This window comes from Theropithecus gelada, chromosome 17, assembly GCF_003255815.1.
Source record: "Theropithecus gelada isolate Dixy chromosome 17, Tgel_1.0, whole genome shotgun sequence".
Lineage (NCBI taxonomy): Eukaryota > Metazoa > Chordata > Mammalia > Primates > Cercopithecidae > Theropithecus > Theropithecus gelada.
In genome coordinates this window covers 81845451-81858602 of record NC_037685.1, presented here as the reverse complement: position 1 = coordinate 81858602, position 13152 = coordinate 81845451, and the positions used below count along the sequence as shown (strand labels likewise).

The 13152-nt window shown below is 42.1% G+C and overlaps 1 protein-coding gene across 3 annotated transcripts in view; it reads right to left on the bottom strand.

Annotated features, from left to right (window-relative positions):
• Positions 1-12230, bottom strand: part of RNASEH2B (ribonuclease H2 subunit B) — a 50030-nt gene extending 37800 nt beyond the window's left edge. For all 3 annotated transcript variants that reach the window (XM_025364327.1, XM_025364326.1, XM_025364329.1), the window contains exon 1: positions 11846-12230. In XM_025364327.1, the coding sequence (XP_025220112.1) occupies positions 11846-11909 (64 nt within the window). In that variant the 5' untranslated portion in view covers positions 11910-12230. The remainder of the gene's footprint in view (positions 1-11845) is intronic.
• Between the last annotated feature and the right edge of the window lie 922 nt (positions 12231-13152).

Here is a 13152-nt window from a genome sequence, read left to right as displayed (position 1 = left end):
TGTGGGAACAGAGCAAGCTCTGAGCTCCAAGGTAGGTCAAATAACAACTATGCCCTGCAAATGAGACTTTTCCAAGGAGCTGTGAGAAAAGTCAAATAGGGACAATGCTCTGGGAATGGGACTTCTTGAGGATCTTCCATCTAGGCCTATCCTATCCAATGGTTGAAGGCTGTTGGTTTTTACAAGTACCGTGTTTGCAAGACTGCTGGTTTTCAAGGCTACTGCAGAGCTGAGGAGAGGAAATGGGAGTAGTTCAAGTTACAATCCCACAAACCCTGCTGTTCCTAATAAGATTCAGAAGATTTTCTTGAATAAACACTTCTCAAACTGTTGGAAGCCTTTGGCTAATTTCAGGGGTTCTGAAAAAGTTGCTTTTCGCTATCTTTGCCAGTTTTTTCATTGCTTTTATGGGAGGGTGGATTTACCCTGACTGAACTTTGAAGACTTGGTATGAGAAAAAAGAGTTCATTTACTATAATATTTCTGATAAATTCCTTAGTCTATACCTGGTATTAGGCATACAAAATTACTTGTAACTATAAATTAACGCTATCAAAGTTAAAGAGTTTCCATTTACTCTAAGAAAATCCTGGATCATTTCATGGACCAGCTTCTCACCCAACAGGTTTGGAAGCTCCATCCTTTTTCTAACTTCTGCTATATTTTACTTGCATCTAGCACGGGTGAAGAATAGCTAAATTAATTAGAGAAGAAAACTCTGCTTTTAGAGTAATGGGAAAGAATTAGAAAAGAGAGATTGAGTGTGAGGAAGGGTCATGATCTATAAACCTACTTTTAACTTATGTCTATTTCTTCAATGATGTCAGCATAGAAAGAACATTGGACCCAGAGTCAGATGGGTTCATACTCCAATCTCAGTTTCTCTTCTGACTCAGCAGTGTGACTCTGTGCAAGATACTCAACTTCTCTGTGGTTCAGTTATTTCATCTATACAATGGGTATAATAATAATAATTTTACATGTTTCTGTTAGATTGAAATGAAATGTATGTGAAAGTGCCTAGAACACATAATAAGCAATCAATTAACAATCAGTTTCCCTTCCTTCAACTACGTGGAAAAAGTCAGGAACATGTAGGGAATAATAAGATCAAAATATAAAAGTCACAAAATCTAAGCACAGAGTTACATAAGGGCTTAACAATTAGTCTTCCAAGAAAATATTAAATTAGAACCAGCGTATCTTGTTTAAAAGCCAGAACACAATGCATTTTATATGTAAAAATCAAGATAATGTAAATTCCCAGCGGTATTTCTGGCACATGAGATATACTCAATAAACATAACATAAATGAATTGTTCAGTTTTAGAAAAAACTCAATAAGAAATTATGAAAGCGAGTTTTGATACTAAAAGAGCCAAATTTCACTTGTCTAGAAAATTTACTCATATGAGACACCTTCTTCCAAAACTATGCTTCCAACTCTATTTTTAAAAGAGTAGCTATACACTTTGTCTTTTTTTACTCTTTTATCTAAGAGATGATATAGTCGTGCTGGCTAAAAAAGTATTTTCACAAAAAAAGAAAAAACTCAGACAACTGAGAAGCAGCTATCGGTTTTGCTGGCCATTTTAGGTTTAATAATATGTTAAACTTCCCAATTATCTCAAGCTCTGCCCCTCTGGTTCCTTAAAAGTAACTGATTCCACAATAGTTATTCTCATGGTCTCTATATTCCCTGTAAAGATTCAATTGTATGTCCCACTGGTCACCATTAACTCTGGCAGCAAATCTTCCATCTCTTTACTATCCTGATCTAAATACTTCCACAGGCTGGGCACGGTGGCTCACACTTGTAATCCCAGTACTTTGAAAGGCTGAGATGGGCAGATCACTTGAGTCCAGCAGTTAAGAGACCAGCCCGGCCAATATGGTGAAACCCCATCTCTACTAAAAATACAAAAATTAGCCGGGTGTGGTGGCACATGCCCATAATCCCAGCTACTTGGGAGGCTGAGGCATGAGAATCGCTTGATAAGAATCGCTTGAACCCAGGAGGCAGAAGTTACAGTGAGTTGAGATCACGCCACTGCACTCCAGCCTGGGTGACAGAGCGAGACTCTGTCAAAACAAAACAAAACAAAACAAAACACCCTCAACAAACAAGGAATCTCTGATTGCTACTTTCCTGACATCTGTACTTTAAAGAAAACATACTAGTGACAGAGAGACAACTGTGTCTAATGAATGTAAAATCAAAAATAACAGCTAATATGTATTGGCCATTTACTGTCTACCAGGCACTGTTTAAGTCCTTTATATTGGTCACATAATAAGTGCCATATTAATTTCCACTTTTTTGGATGAAAAACTTGCCTGAAGGTCAGAGTGCAAGTCAACTATAGAGCCAGGATTTAAACTCAGTCAACTATTATCCAGAGCCAACGTTTTAAACTATAATACTGTAAATAAACTCTTACTCTGAAGTCCCATACCTCTTAACTTAAAAAGCACAAACTGCAGCTTGGAAACACAATGATCCTGACATGACTATTCTCCTATGATGTAAACATTTAAAACTTTCCCTCTCTTGTCCTGTCCTCCTCATCCTCAAAAACTAGCAGAGTCATCTAATCAGCTGCAATCCAGCTACTGTAATCCAGCCAGTAGACCCAGCCATGGGGCAGAAGCAAGAGAAAGGAGGGAGAGCTGGGAAAGCTAAAAAGAGAAAGGGGTGGGATCCAAAAATCCATATAAGAAGGATAAAGGGAGAGAAACTGGTTGTGGGATATAAGAAACACCTAGTGACAAAAACAGATGAAACATTTGACCAATGGCAAGAAAAGAAAACTGATCTTCCTATTAGAGTTTACAATATTCTATACATAGATGTATATACTTCTCCCCACCACCCCCAGATATCTGTGACATTTTAATGCTTAAAAATTAGGTTACACAGCACGTATCAATGCACAGACTTAACCATTCTGTATTTTTTAAAGTTAGTCACAAAGTATTGTATAAGCCAAAATGGTACATGATTTTTCATCTACAGACTATACAGTACAGGTTGTTGTACAGTTGATATGAAGTTATTTATCAAGCAGGTTTGTCAAACTTGGCAGCTCTTTCTTATCCCTCTCTTGGTTAAGACAAGTTTTTTTCACTGCATTTAAAGTTCAAAGACAAAAGACAAGTGATTTTTGCCAATTGTTCTTATGACTTGGAATCAATGGACATTTGTTCCCGAGCCTGTCTGATTTTTGGCACATAGGAGATAAGCTCTGAGAAACATACACCCACTGTTACATAGAGGAGAAAGTACAGACATCAAAGCACCATTCACTTTATTTTTAGATACCATATCAAGGCTAGTCAGGTTTCTTAAGAAGATCCAATAGAAAAAAGAAAAAGAGAGATGAGATTATCACTCTCATGCTTATGCAATACTACGTCCTAAATAGGTTCCAGTTCATTTTCTTTAGACTTCAGCCATCAGAACATATTCAGACCCTCCCCTTCCCCCGACCCCTGGCACCGTCCTGCCTGTTTGCCAGATACTTCCTTGGAAACACTTTGGTAGGACACAAATACGATGCATGCAAGACAAATCAGCATAATTTTCAAGTAACTTGCAGCTTCCAGGAACACTAATTTCAGTAATAGCTATATGCCTTCCCTTCCCAAAACATCAGCACTGCTGTCAAAGACATCTGGGTCATTTTCCTGGCTTTGAAGCTCTTTGTTTCTTCAAAGACTACAAGAGGCAACCAAGAAAGCAAGAGAGACATACACCAGGAAAATTATGTGATTACTGAAGTAATAGGTTCCTCTAAGCATAACTTTCTTTTGAAACTTTGGAAAAAAAAAAAATTAGAAAACTAGCCTTCAGCAGGACCACAGAAGACAAAATCTCCATTCTTTCAGGGCTGTCCCTATCAACAACCATATTTCTAGGAACGACCTGTGCACTGAAGAAGCTAGTAAAAAAATTCAGGTTCACAGCCAACTCAGAGCTACAAAGACCAGCAAACATATTGAGATGGAGCATGAACTATGTGGGAAGCAGGAAAAATTCTGGAATGCTAGAAAAGACAGACCTGACTGGGGGGACTGAGAGCAATCAGGTTTGGTTCCAGGGAAGGAGCTATATCTAGTCCCCAGTCATCAAACTGAGAGCAGTTTGAGACCAGCCTTTCCTGGTCCTCTGGCCTCTCCCACAGTGGTGAGGTATCATTATTCAGTCAGCAGAGTGGCCTCTGGCACATGCAGGAGTCCTGGAAAAGGACTTGAGAGAGTTGACAGTCTCTGCCACTGGATTTCTATTGTATGTTGACAGATTATTTGACTTCTCTGAGTCTTGGTTTCCCGATGTGCAAAATGGTGATAATAAAGCTTGCCTTAACTGCTTCCCAAGGTCATCAAGAGGGTCAAACACAATTATATGAAAGTGTTTTGCAAAGTTATAACAGCTAGAAGATGCAGACCTAGAAGCTAGGCTTCCTAAAAATTATACAAACTTTGACTAAATGAAGGCAAGTATAAGTTACAGCTAGAACTCAATTCTCCATACAAATAAACCTCTGCCATATCTATACACAAGTCAGTCAAAGAGACAACCAGCAACTGAGAAACCCCTAATGCTGGCCGTAGGCAAGACAGCTCACGAGTCCCACTGAGGTTTCTGGCCAGAGCTCAGAGTCCCACTGGTGAATGACGTGGTAGCTAGTTCCTCTGCTGTCTATCCTGGATCCTTTCCTTCTTCCAGAAAAGCACTCTTTATCCTCAAGTGCCCACTTTGTCCTCCTCTCGCACCTTGTGCTTACAGTGAAGCCTGCCCTCCCTGGCTACAGTAGGTATGTGATTACTGAAGTAACAGGTTGCAGGTGGGGGGTGGGACTGCATGTGACCATAGCAGGACTGGTCAGAGGCTGTTTTGAAAGGTTTCAAACTGGAACTAAGAGAAGAGGCCCCTCCCAGCAGACACCAGGGGATCTGAGGCTTGGGAATCATGTGAAACCAGTTTTCCACTAAATGGAGGAAGTCGGTTTGAGAAGAGGAAGTTAACACTCAGGCAGAAACCCTGGACTCCCCGTGCTGCAACACCCTAGGGCCAGATGTCCTATGCTCTCCCCCACGCCACCACCCCTGCTCCTTCCTGGGAAGATGTGAACCTGCTAAGGAACTCCCACAGAAGTTCAAGTCTGGTTTTGTAACACACAACCCAGGTGCATTGATCCCATATTAAAAAATGGCAATTTCCATACTAAGGCAGACTCACAGGCTATTCAAACCAGTATCCGCTTTCAGGAAAGCACACCAAGGGATGTTTGCAGGAGGCTATGGTTGTCCTCAAAAATGCAACCTGCTTTGAATGACTTCTGAAACATCCTAGTTTGCCATTGTGTCCAACATAGCTCTGTAAATGTATCTTTACCTATTTTGCACCTATTTGTATTTTCAATCTTTATCCACTTTCAAAGATAACCCATTCCAAATATGTACTGTCTACTGTGTGAAGCAATAAGTAATACACCTCTTCAATGTTCAAAGCCTAAAATACAAATTCTTTTTGTCAACTTGGTTCATATCACTGTGTAAGTTTCTGTCCTTACCAAAATCAAGAGAAAAAAAACAGCCCCTACCTCTATTAAATCAACTGAACTGTCTGTCTCCGATTTTATGTAGAACAGCACTATATAAACTTTTATGTAACCCCAATCTCCCTGAGTGTTTTAGTGTTACATTAAATAAGTAGCAAGAGTAAACAATGAAATAAAGGCAAAAATAGAAAAATAAGAAAAAAAATTTAACAACACTGGAATTCATTTTGTAATATAAACAACATGAAAAGACTGGAAATAAGAATCTCCAAAATTTTTATTTTGGGTGGCAGGATGATGGACAAATTATTTTATTCTTTATTATTTTTCCTGTATTACTACAATTTCTATACTGGGTTAAGTATTACTATTCTAATTATTTAAAGTTATTAAAAAAAAAAACTCTAGGAGAAAAACGTGTAAATGTAGAGTTAACTGGTTAAAAGGGCAACAACAACAACACAAAACTTGAAAAACAATGAGGCAAAGGCAGCCGAGCATGCAGGAGAGCCTCACCAAATGCTGAGACCCAGGCCCTCGGAGGAGTCAGCACTGACTGGGGAGACCTCAGCCAGCCTCCAGCTTAGTTGTTTCGGGGAGAGATAATGAAACAGAGACCAGAACATGTAGCCCCAAATCCCTTACATCCCCTTGCCACGGGGTGGCCCATTCTGCTTTAGCAAACAGTCATCTTTAGACAAGGAAGTCATAAAGGTAGCGCTGAACAAAGGCCTGGAAATCCTACGTGACATGGTCTACTGTTTGGAGGTTCTGCTCTAAGCTGAAGGCTGAGGTGCCCACACTGAGAAGTGAAATGGCCACTCAGGGAGAGAACACACTTGGACTCGCTCTAGCTCCTGGCATGTATTAGGTGTTCAACACGTATTTACATAAAAATGGCACTTAAATGAATAATCATGATGAAATGTGTAGGTGGTCAAAGAGGTACCATGAACCTGGGCAGTAACAAGAGGAGAGACCCATGAGAAGGCTTCCTGGTAGAGGTGATACTTGAGCTGGGTTTAAAGGATAAGTAGGAATTTGCCAGGTAGATAAAGTGAAGAGCAGGCAGGATTCCAGGCAGACACAAAGTCAAGACAGAGAAGTTGAGCTGGAGCAAATGGCTTAGCTTTGTGGAAAATAAAGTTGAACAGAACCTTGAGGAAAGGGTAGAATTTGGATAGAAGTAGAAGGGGAGGAAAAAGCAGAATAAGCAAAGACATTGCAGGAAGAAATGGAATGTGAGACTTTTATTCGTTCAGTAAATATTTATTGAAATATCTACTCTGTCCGAGGCCCAGGGCTAAAAGCCTGAGGTGTAAGAAATCTTATGAGTAACTCAAACCACAGATAACAACCCCACGAGACTGGTATTGTTCTCCCCACTGTAGAGATAATGAAAGTGAGGCTTTATAGTGAGGAGGTAAACCGTCCAAGGACACAGAGCTAATAAATAGCATAAATCTGGCTTTTAAGTGTGTGTCATTATAGCGAGGCTTTGGAGCACACTGACTGAGTTGTTTGTTTTTTAGCATCACAGTTAAAGCTCAGAGGATGTGGGAGAATCCATGCAGTCCCTATTCTGTTACTCAAATAAAAAATCATGAACACTGCTTGCTTTCCTTTAATGAATATATTTTTTCCTGACCTGGAGAATAAATATGTGGGAGTCATGAGTTCTTACTCATAAATATCCCAAGTATTTTGGAACAATTACTAAAAGGACAAGATCAGACCCTGGAAACAGCCTGATTACACCAACTGGCAACTGAAGTCCATCCACTTCAGAACGTGCTCAGATAGATAGCGAGGGGGGCGGATCCAGTGGCCATCTGAGAAAGGTCAGTTGGGTTCCACCAAAAAACATTTTGCAAAAACAAAACCAGACTGAGGATTCGTGTGGAAAATGTTAAACACGCTCTATGCTGGAAAACTCTGAGACTCCTGCATTGCTGACTGCCTGCAGTAGACTATTCGGTAAATGACACATCTTCCAAAAAGGTGAGCTTAACTATTCTGAGGTTGTCTAAAATCAGCACTTGAACTGGCCAGGCTCTCCATCATTTGCCAAGTGAAGTTCATCTCTTCTGAAAATAAGGAAGCTTTTGGCCCTCAGGTGTATTTCTAAACACAAACATATACATACATACCGTTCTGACAAAGAACAAAAATCCTGCTAAGTTTTTCTTCTGAGATTAACCATGTGCCATTAGGTAAAGAAGAGAAAAGAGTGTTTTTTTAGTGTCACTGAAAAGTCAGTTAAATCTATAGTCGTTCTTCCTTTGCCATACACTTTAAATCTTTACTTTTTTTTCTCCCCCAAAACAAGAGGCATTTCTTTGGACTTATAAAAAGCTACAATTATGCCAGTTGGTGGATTAAAAAAAAAAAAAAAAAAAAAGCTTCAAGACTATAATCAGAAATAAATTTTTCTCCATCATTAAGAAAATTAGTTTTTCCTTTTAAATTTATTTTTTAAATCCTTTAATTAGAACATAGTTCTAATGCACGAATTTATACAATCCTTCCACATCTATTTTTGCATTCCACTTGGAGAGACAGCTCTGGCATAATCATTTGTGATTATCATGATGCCTCACATAAAAAGCTGTTATTGTATTTGAAATGTCTAAGGTAGACAGTGATTCTTATCTCCCAAAAAGCAACCCATCCTCTACCTCCAAGAAACTGCTTTCTGTGGGGAAATAAATAATACGTGCAATCTTTCCTAAAATACTTTTTAACATATATATTCATGAAATAAAGGGGGATAACTTTATTGCAAAACTTGCTTCTAACTGAAAATCTGAGTTGAGGTCCAGTTTCACCTCAGGACTGTTTAATCAGGGAGCTGTTTAAGGAACATTTTAATCAGCCTAAGTAAACCCAAATGAGTTTTGTTTTAATAGGCCTGAAATGATTTTTCTTCTTCTTTCTTTTTTTCCATACACAATGTTAGGGTTTCCCAATTAACATTTCCTTGGAGATGAACCCAATTAATTGTTCAGCCCCCAATAGCAATAAATGCAGTCTTCTATACACAGTGAATCAGGTGACCTCTCACACCTGGGTACATCCCAACTTACTAGCATTAACAAGAAAAATTGACTTAAGAAAAATATTAAAAATATGACTCAAACATTTACTTTTAGGGCAGAAAATGAGGGATAGAAACTTATACTACTTTCCAAAAAGTAAAGATGTTAATGGCCTCTTATAGAAATTAAAACTGCAAACAGGGTAGTATTCCCAGGCCATTTTACAGAAACATTTAAGACAACCCCAACTAAAAGAAATGCTTGCCTTTGCTGAAATGGGAAACGGTTCTGTCTTCACCAGCCTATGAAAACCAACGTCCCAAGTCTGAATATCTCACAAGTATCTCTTCCAAGTCCCAGATTTGTTTATCTGAGATAGTCAGCTTCTCCAAACAAATGGAAAACTAGAGGCAACATACCTAAACCAAACATTTAAATATATCCTTCAAGATATAACACAGTGCTGTGGCAGGCAACTCGATGAACAGCATGAATTAAATGTTGAAAAAATGTATCATTGCAAGGTTAGGCAGCTTTACCCTTGTCTCATGGATAAATCCCTTTAAAGTTCTGTCGGCCTGTGGGTTCATGTGCTCACTTTTCAGTACACAGAGTAAGTTCTTCAGATCCCAAGTTTTCTAAAACCGAATACAGGCCGCCTCCACCAAATACTTTTGAAAAATGTTTAATAATCTTTGGTTTCTTTATTAAGGGCCCAACCTTACTGGGGTATGGTGCTCCCTCAGCCGAGGGCATATCGTTTCCAACTCCCAAATGTGTAACTAAGCAGGCTGATTTCTCACCTTCTGGAAAAGACAACTGGGAAGATGAACCTCATACTCTGCACTTACATGCATTTCCCTGACCATTTCAATTCTGGCCCACCACAAAGAGGGCCAAACATGAGGCTGGTCATTCCTATATCCCAATCTAGTTCCCAAAGTCTTTACTGCAGTGGTTCCTGGGGTGGGGCCGAGATTTCCGGACAAGCAGCATCAACATCTCCTGGGAACTTGTTACCAATGCACATTCTCTGGCGGCAGCCCAGGACCTACTGAACCAGAACCTGTGGGGGCTGAGGCCCACCTCCCTAGGTGAGTGATGCCTTCAAGTTTGAGAACTACTGTTGCACTGCAGTCGCTATTAAACCGTGTTGTACCCTCAGAGCCTGCAGGTGGCACTAAAGGCCAGAAGGAAGAATTGCAGGAGCTGGCAGCCCAAGTTTTTAACTGTTAAGAGTTCCTGCCCGCCTGACCACACAGCTCTTTCTAGCAGTTCCCAACAGCTGCTCAGCCTCCGCCAATGCCTTAAAAGGTCACAGTAGATCTCAGCTTTGAACAGAAACTCAACAGAAACTCTTCTCACAACCCAGCAGTAGATATATTAAAACCTACATTTTTCAGGGATACAATCAATATTTAATTCTTTTGAGGGTTTTGTGTTTAATACAATAAGGACACAAACACTTTTAAAACGACGATGTCAATACTGATTAAACAGAACAACAAAATAAGAAGCTCAAATTATCATCAGCTATTGTGTATATCTGAATAATAATAATGCACTTGATTCTGAAAGAATGATTAGAGTTCCTACCCTGAAAATCTAATTGTCTTGAAGTGACAAAGTGAGAAGGATGATTTTTCTAATGAAAAGCATGTATACGGGTAGTCCTTTGCGAGATTGTCAAAATTCTGAATTTTGCATTGGCTGTTTTACCACCCAAACGTCTTTACTGAAGATGTGCAGCAATGGGAACTCTCATACACTGCTTGTGGGAATATAAATCAGTATAACCACTTTGGAAAACCATTTAACAGTGTCAACTACAGCTCTACACGCAAGTACTTAGAACCAGCCATTCCACTCCAGGGTATACACCCTGGAGATATGAGTGCCTATGTCTACCAAAAGCCGCCTAAAGGAATGCTCTGAGAAGTGTAACTTGTAATAGTTGCAAACTGGAAACAATTCAAATGTTCATCCACAGTAGGGCAGATAGTTTGGATATTCATACAATTAAACAGAAGTAGCAATGAAAAAACTAACCAACCAAACAACTGCTACAACATGAATGAATTTCACAAACCATGGATGAATCTTTCAGCGTGAAAGAAGCCAGACACAAAGGGGTACACTCTTATCCAAACAGGCAAAAGTAACCTCTGGTGACAAAGGTCAGCATAGAGGTTCCTGGGGCTATCTAAGAATAGGCATAAGGACCTAGTGGAAACAGTCTACATCTCGAACTGGGGGATGGTTACTAGGGTGATGTATACGTATGAAAAGTTCAATGAGTTGCATACGTAAAATTCGTACACTTTATATATTTTTTTTAGAGGCAAAAAATATTCTTCACAGCCTGTCATGTAAACATTTTCAATAACCATCATAAAACTCTGAATTCCTGGGAAAGAATATTGGTATCAGACTATATTTAGGCAACGAACACGCTGCATTTGCTGAGCTAAACTCAAAATTTAATACAGGGAACAGGAGATTTTCCTTTTTTCCAATGTTATACATATATAAAAAGACCAAAACTTTCTGGCTTGCATTCCGTAGGCCAAATTCTTTTAACTGTGTCATTTAATCGATCCTTCCTTGTGTGGCACTGGCTGTCCATTGTCTCAAGCCCTCGCATGTCCTGGATGGCCGGTCATCATCCACACGGGGGCTGAAAGGCCCGGCTCCAGCACTCCTGTGGTCATTATCCTGCTGAGTCGCTTTGAACCACCCTTGGCCTAACAGCGACTCCCACCCCGCTTCCCTCCTGCCTCCCCACCGCAGGCCTGTCCCTCTGCTTTCTTGTTAAAACGGCGCACCGTCTGGGGCCACTTCGAGCCTACTGGATCCCTGGTTCCAACCCAGTAGGATCACAGAAGCAGGACCAGCTGCCAGGTGGGGAACACCAAGGGCAGAAACCTCCGGGGCCCGCAGCGCACCTATGACCCCGAACCCGCGTGGCTCCCCGCAGGCTGAGTCGGCTTCCACCCGCCCACCCGAGCTACCGGGGATCAGGGCCCAGGAAACACTCTCGGTCCTTTTCGGCGCTTCCGGGTTTGAAAACCGCGGTTTGCTATGACGTGTGACCGAGATGCGGGGCCAGCTGTCCCAGAGAGAATCCCATCCCGCGCCAGGCCGGGGAATGGGAGCTGCGGCGGTGGGGGGCAGCGCGCCCGGGGTGGCGTGCAGCTTCACCAGCTCTTGGGCAGTCCCCGCCGCCCGGGCGCGCGTGTTTACCTGGAACCAGGAACACGTGCTGCCGGGCGCCAACCCCGTCCCCGCAGTCCACGCCGGCGGCCATGCCGCCCGCCTCTTCCGGGGCGCCGCAGGCCCAGCGCTGCGGGCCTCAGTCTCCCAGCCCCGCCGAAAATGGCGGGAGAAGGGTCTGTTCCGGGTGGCGCTGCGCGCTGAGGGACCGGCAGCGCCCGGGAGGAGGCCCGGGGGCCGAGTTTCGTTTCGTTTCCGGGACCAGCCTGCTGCTGGTGTTACGTTTTTAAATTTAGCGCCAGGCGAGGCGCTCTGAATGCCGGCGCAGGGCCGCCGGCAACTGGAAGGGGCCGCGGCCTTTCCCTCGCAGCTCCGCTAGTGGTAGGTGCTCACAGCGCGCCGCAGGGCGCGGAGTGACGCGGCGCGGGGCGGGGTCGTCGGGGCCCCGCGCTCTGTCGCTGCACCCAGCGGCCCTCCGTGGTCTAGCGAGCGAGCTAGGACTGGGTCTGCGTGGTGTGGGCCCGGACAACGGGTGACGCCCGCCACACCCCCAGGGCCGGGGGACTCTCCTGGAGCTAGTCCGTGTTAGGGACATTAGCAGTCACGTCGGAATCCGAATCCAACTCTTAGGCATGGTCCTCAATTATTTGTGAATATATATTGGTCATCAGTTGCATTCTATGTTGCTATTGATGTCAGAATATATGTGCATTGTGAGTTATAAGGGATGTCCTCAATTTGGACTCCGTCCTCATCACTAAAAGAGGCGCACAGTTTTAGGCTCAGAATATGAATTTGTTGTTTTGGAGAACGCTGTGATGAGGTAAAAATTTAGACATTTATTTAAAAAGTTAGAACCACGAAATTTGGGGGTTTAAACTTTTAAAAATAACATTTTAATTGAAAAGTGATGTTTGTTTGGTACATGGGTTTTAAGAAGAAAGTACATATTCCTTTCATACTTTAGAGAAAAGCATGGGCCAGGCGCAGAGGCTCAGGCCTGTAATCCCAGCTCTTTGGGAGGCCAAGGCAGGCGGATCGCCTGAGGTCAGGAGCTCGAGACCAGCCTAACCAACATGGTGAAACCCCGTCTCTACTGAAAATACAAAATTAGTTGGGTGTAGTGGTACACATCTGTAATCCCAACTACTACGTAGGGAGACTGAGGCACAAGGATCACTTGAACCCAGGAGATGGAGGTTGCAGTAAACCGAGATCCCATCACTGCACTCTGGCCTGTGCTACAGAGCTAGACTCTGTCAAAAAAACCACACACACACAAAATCCACGAAAACCTAAATTTCTTTTTCTTTTTTTTTTCTTAAAGAAAAGCATGA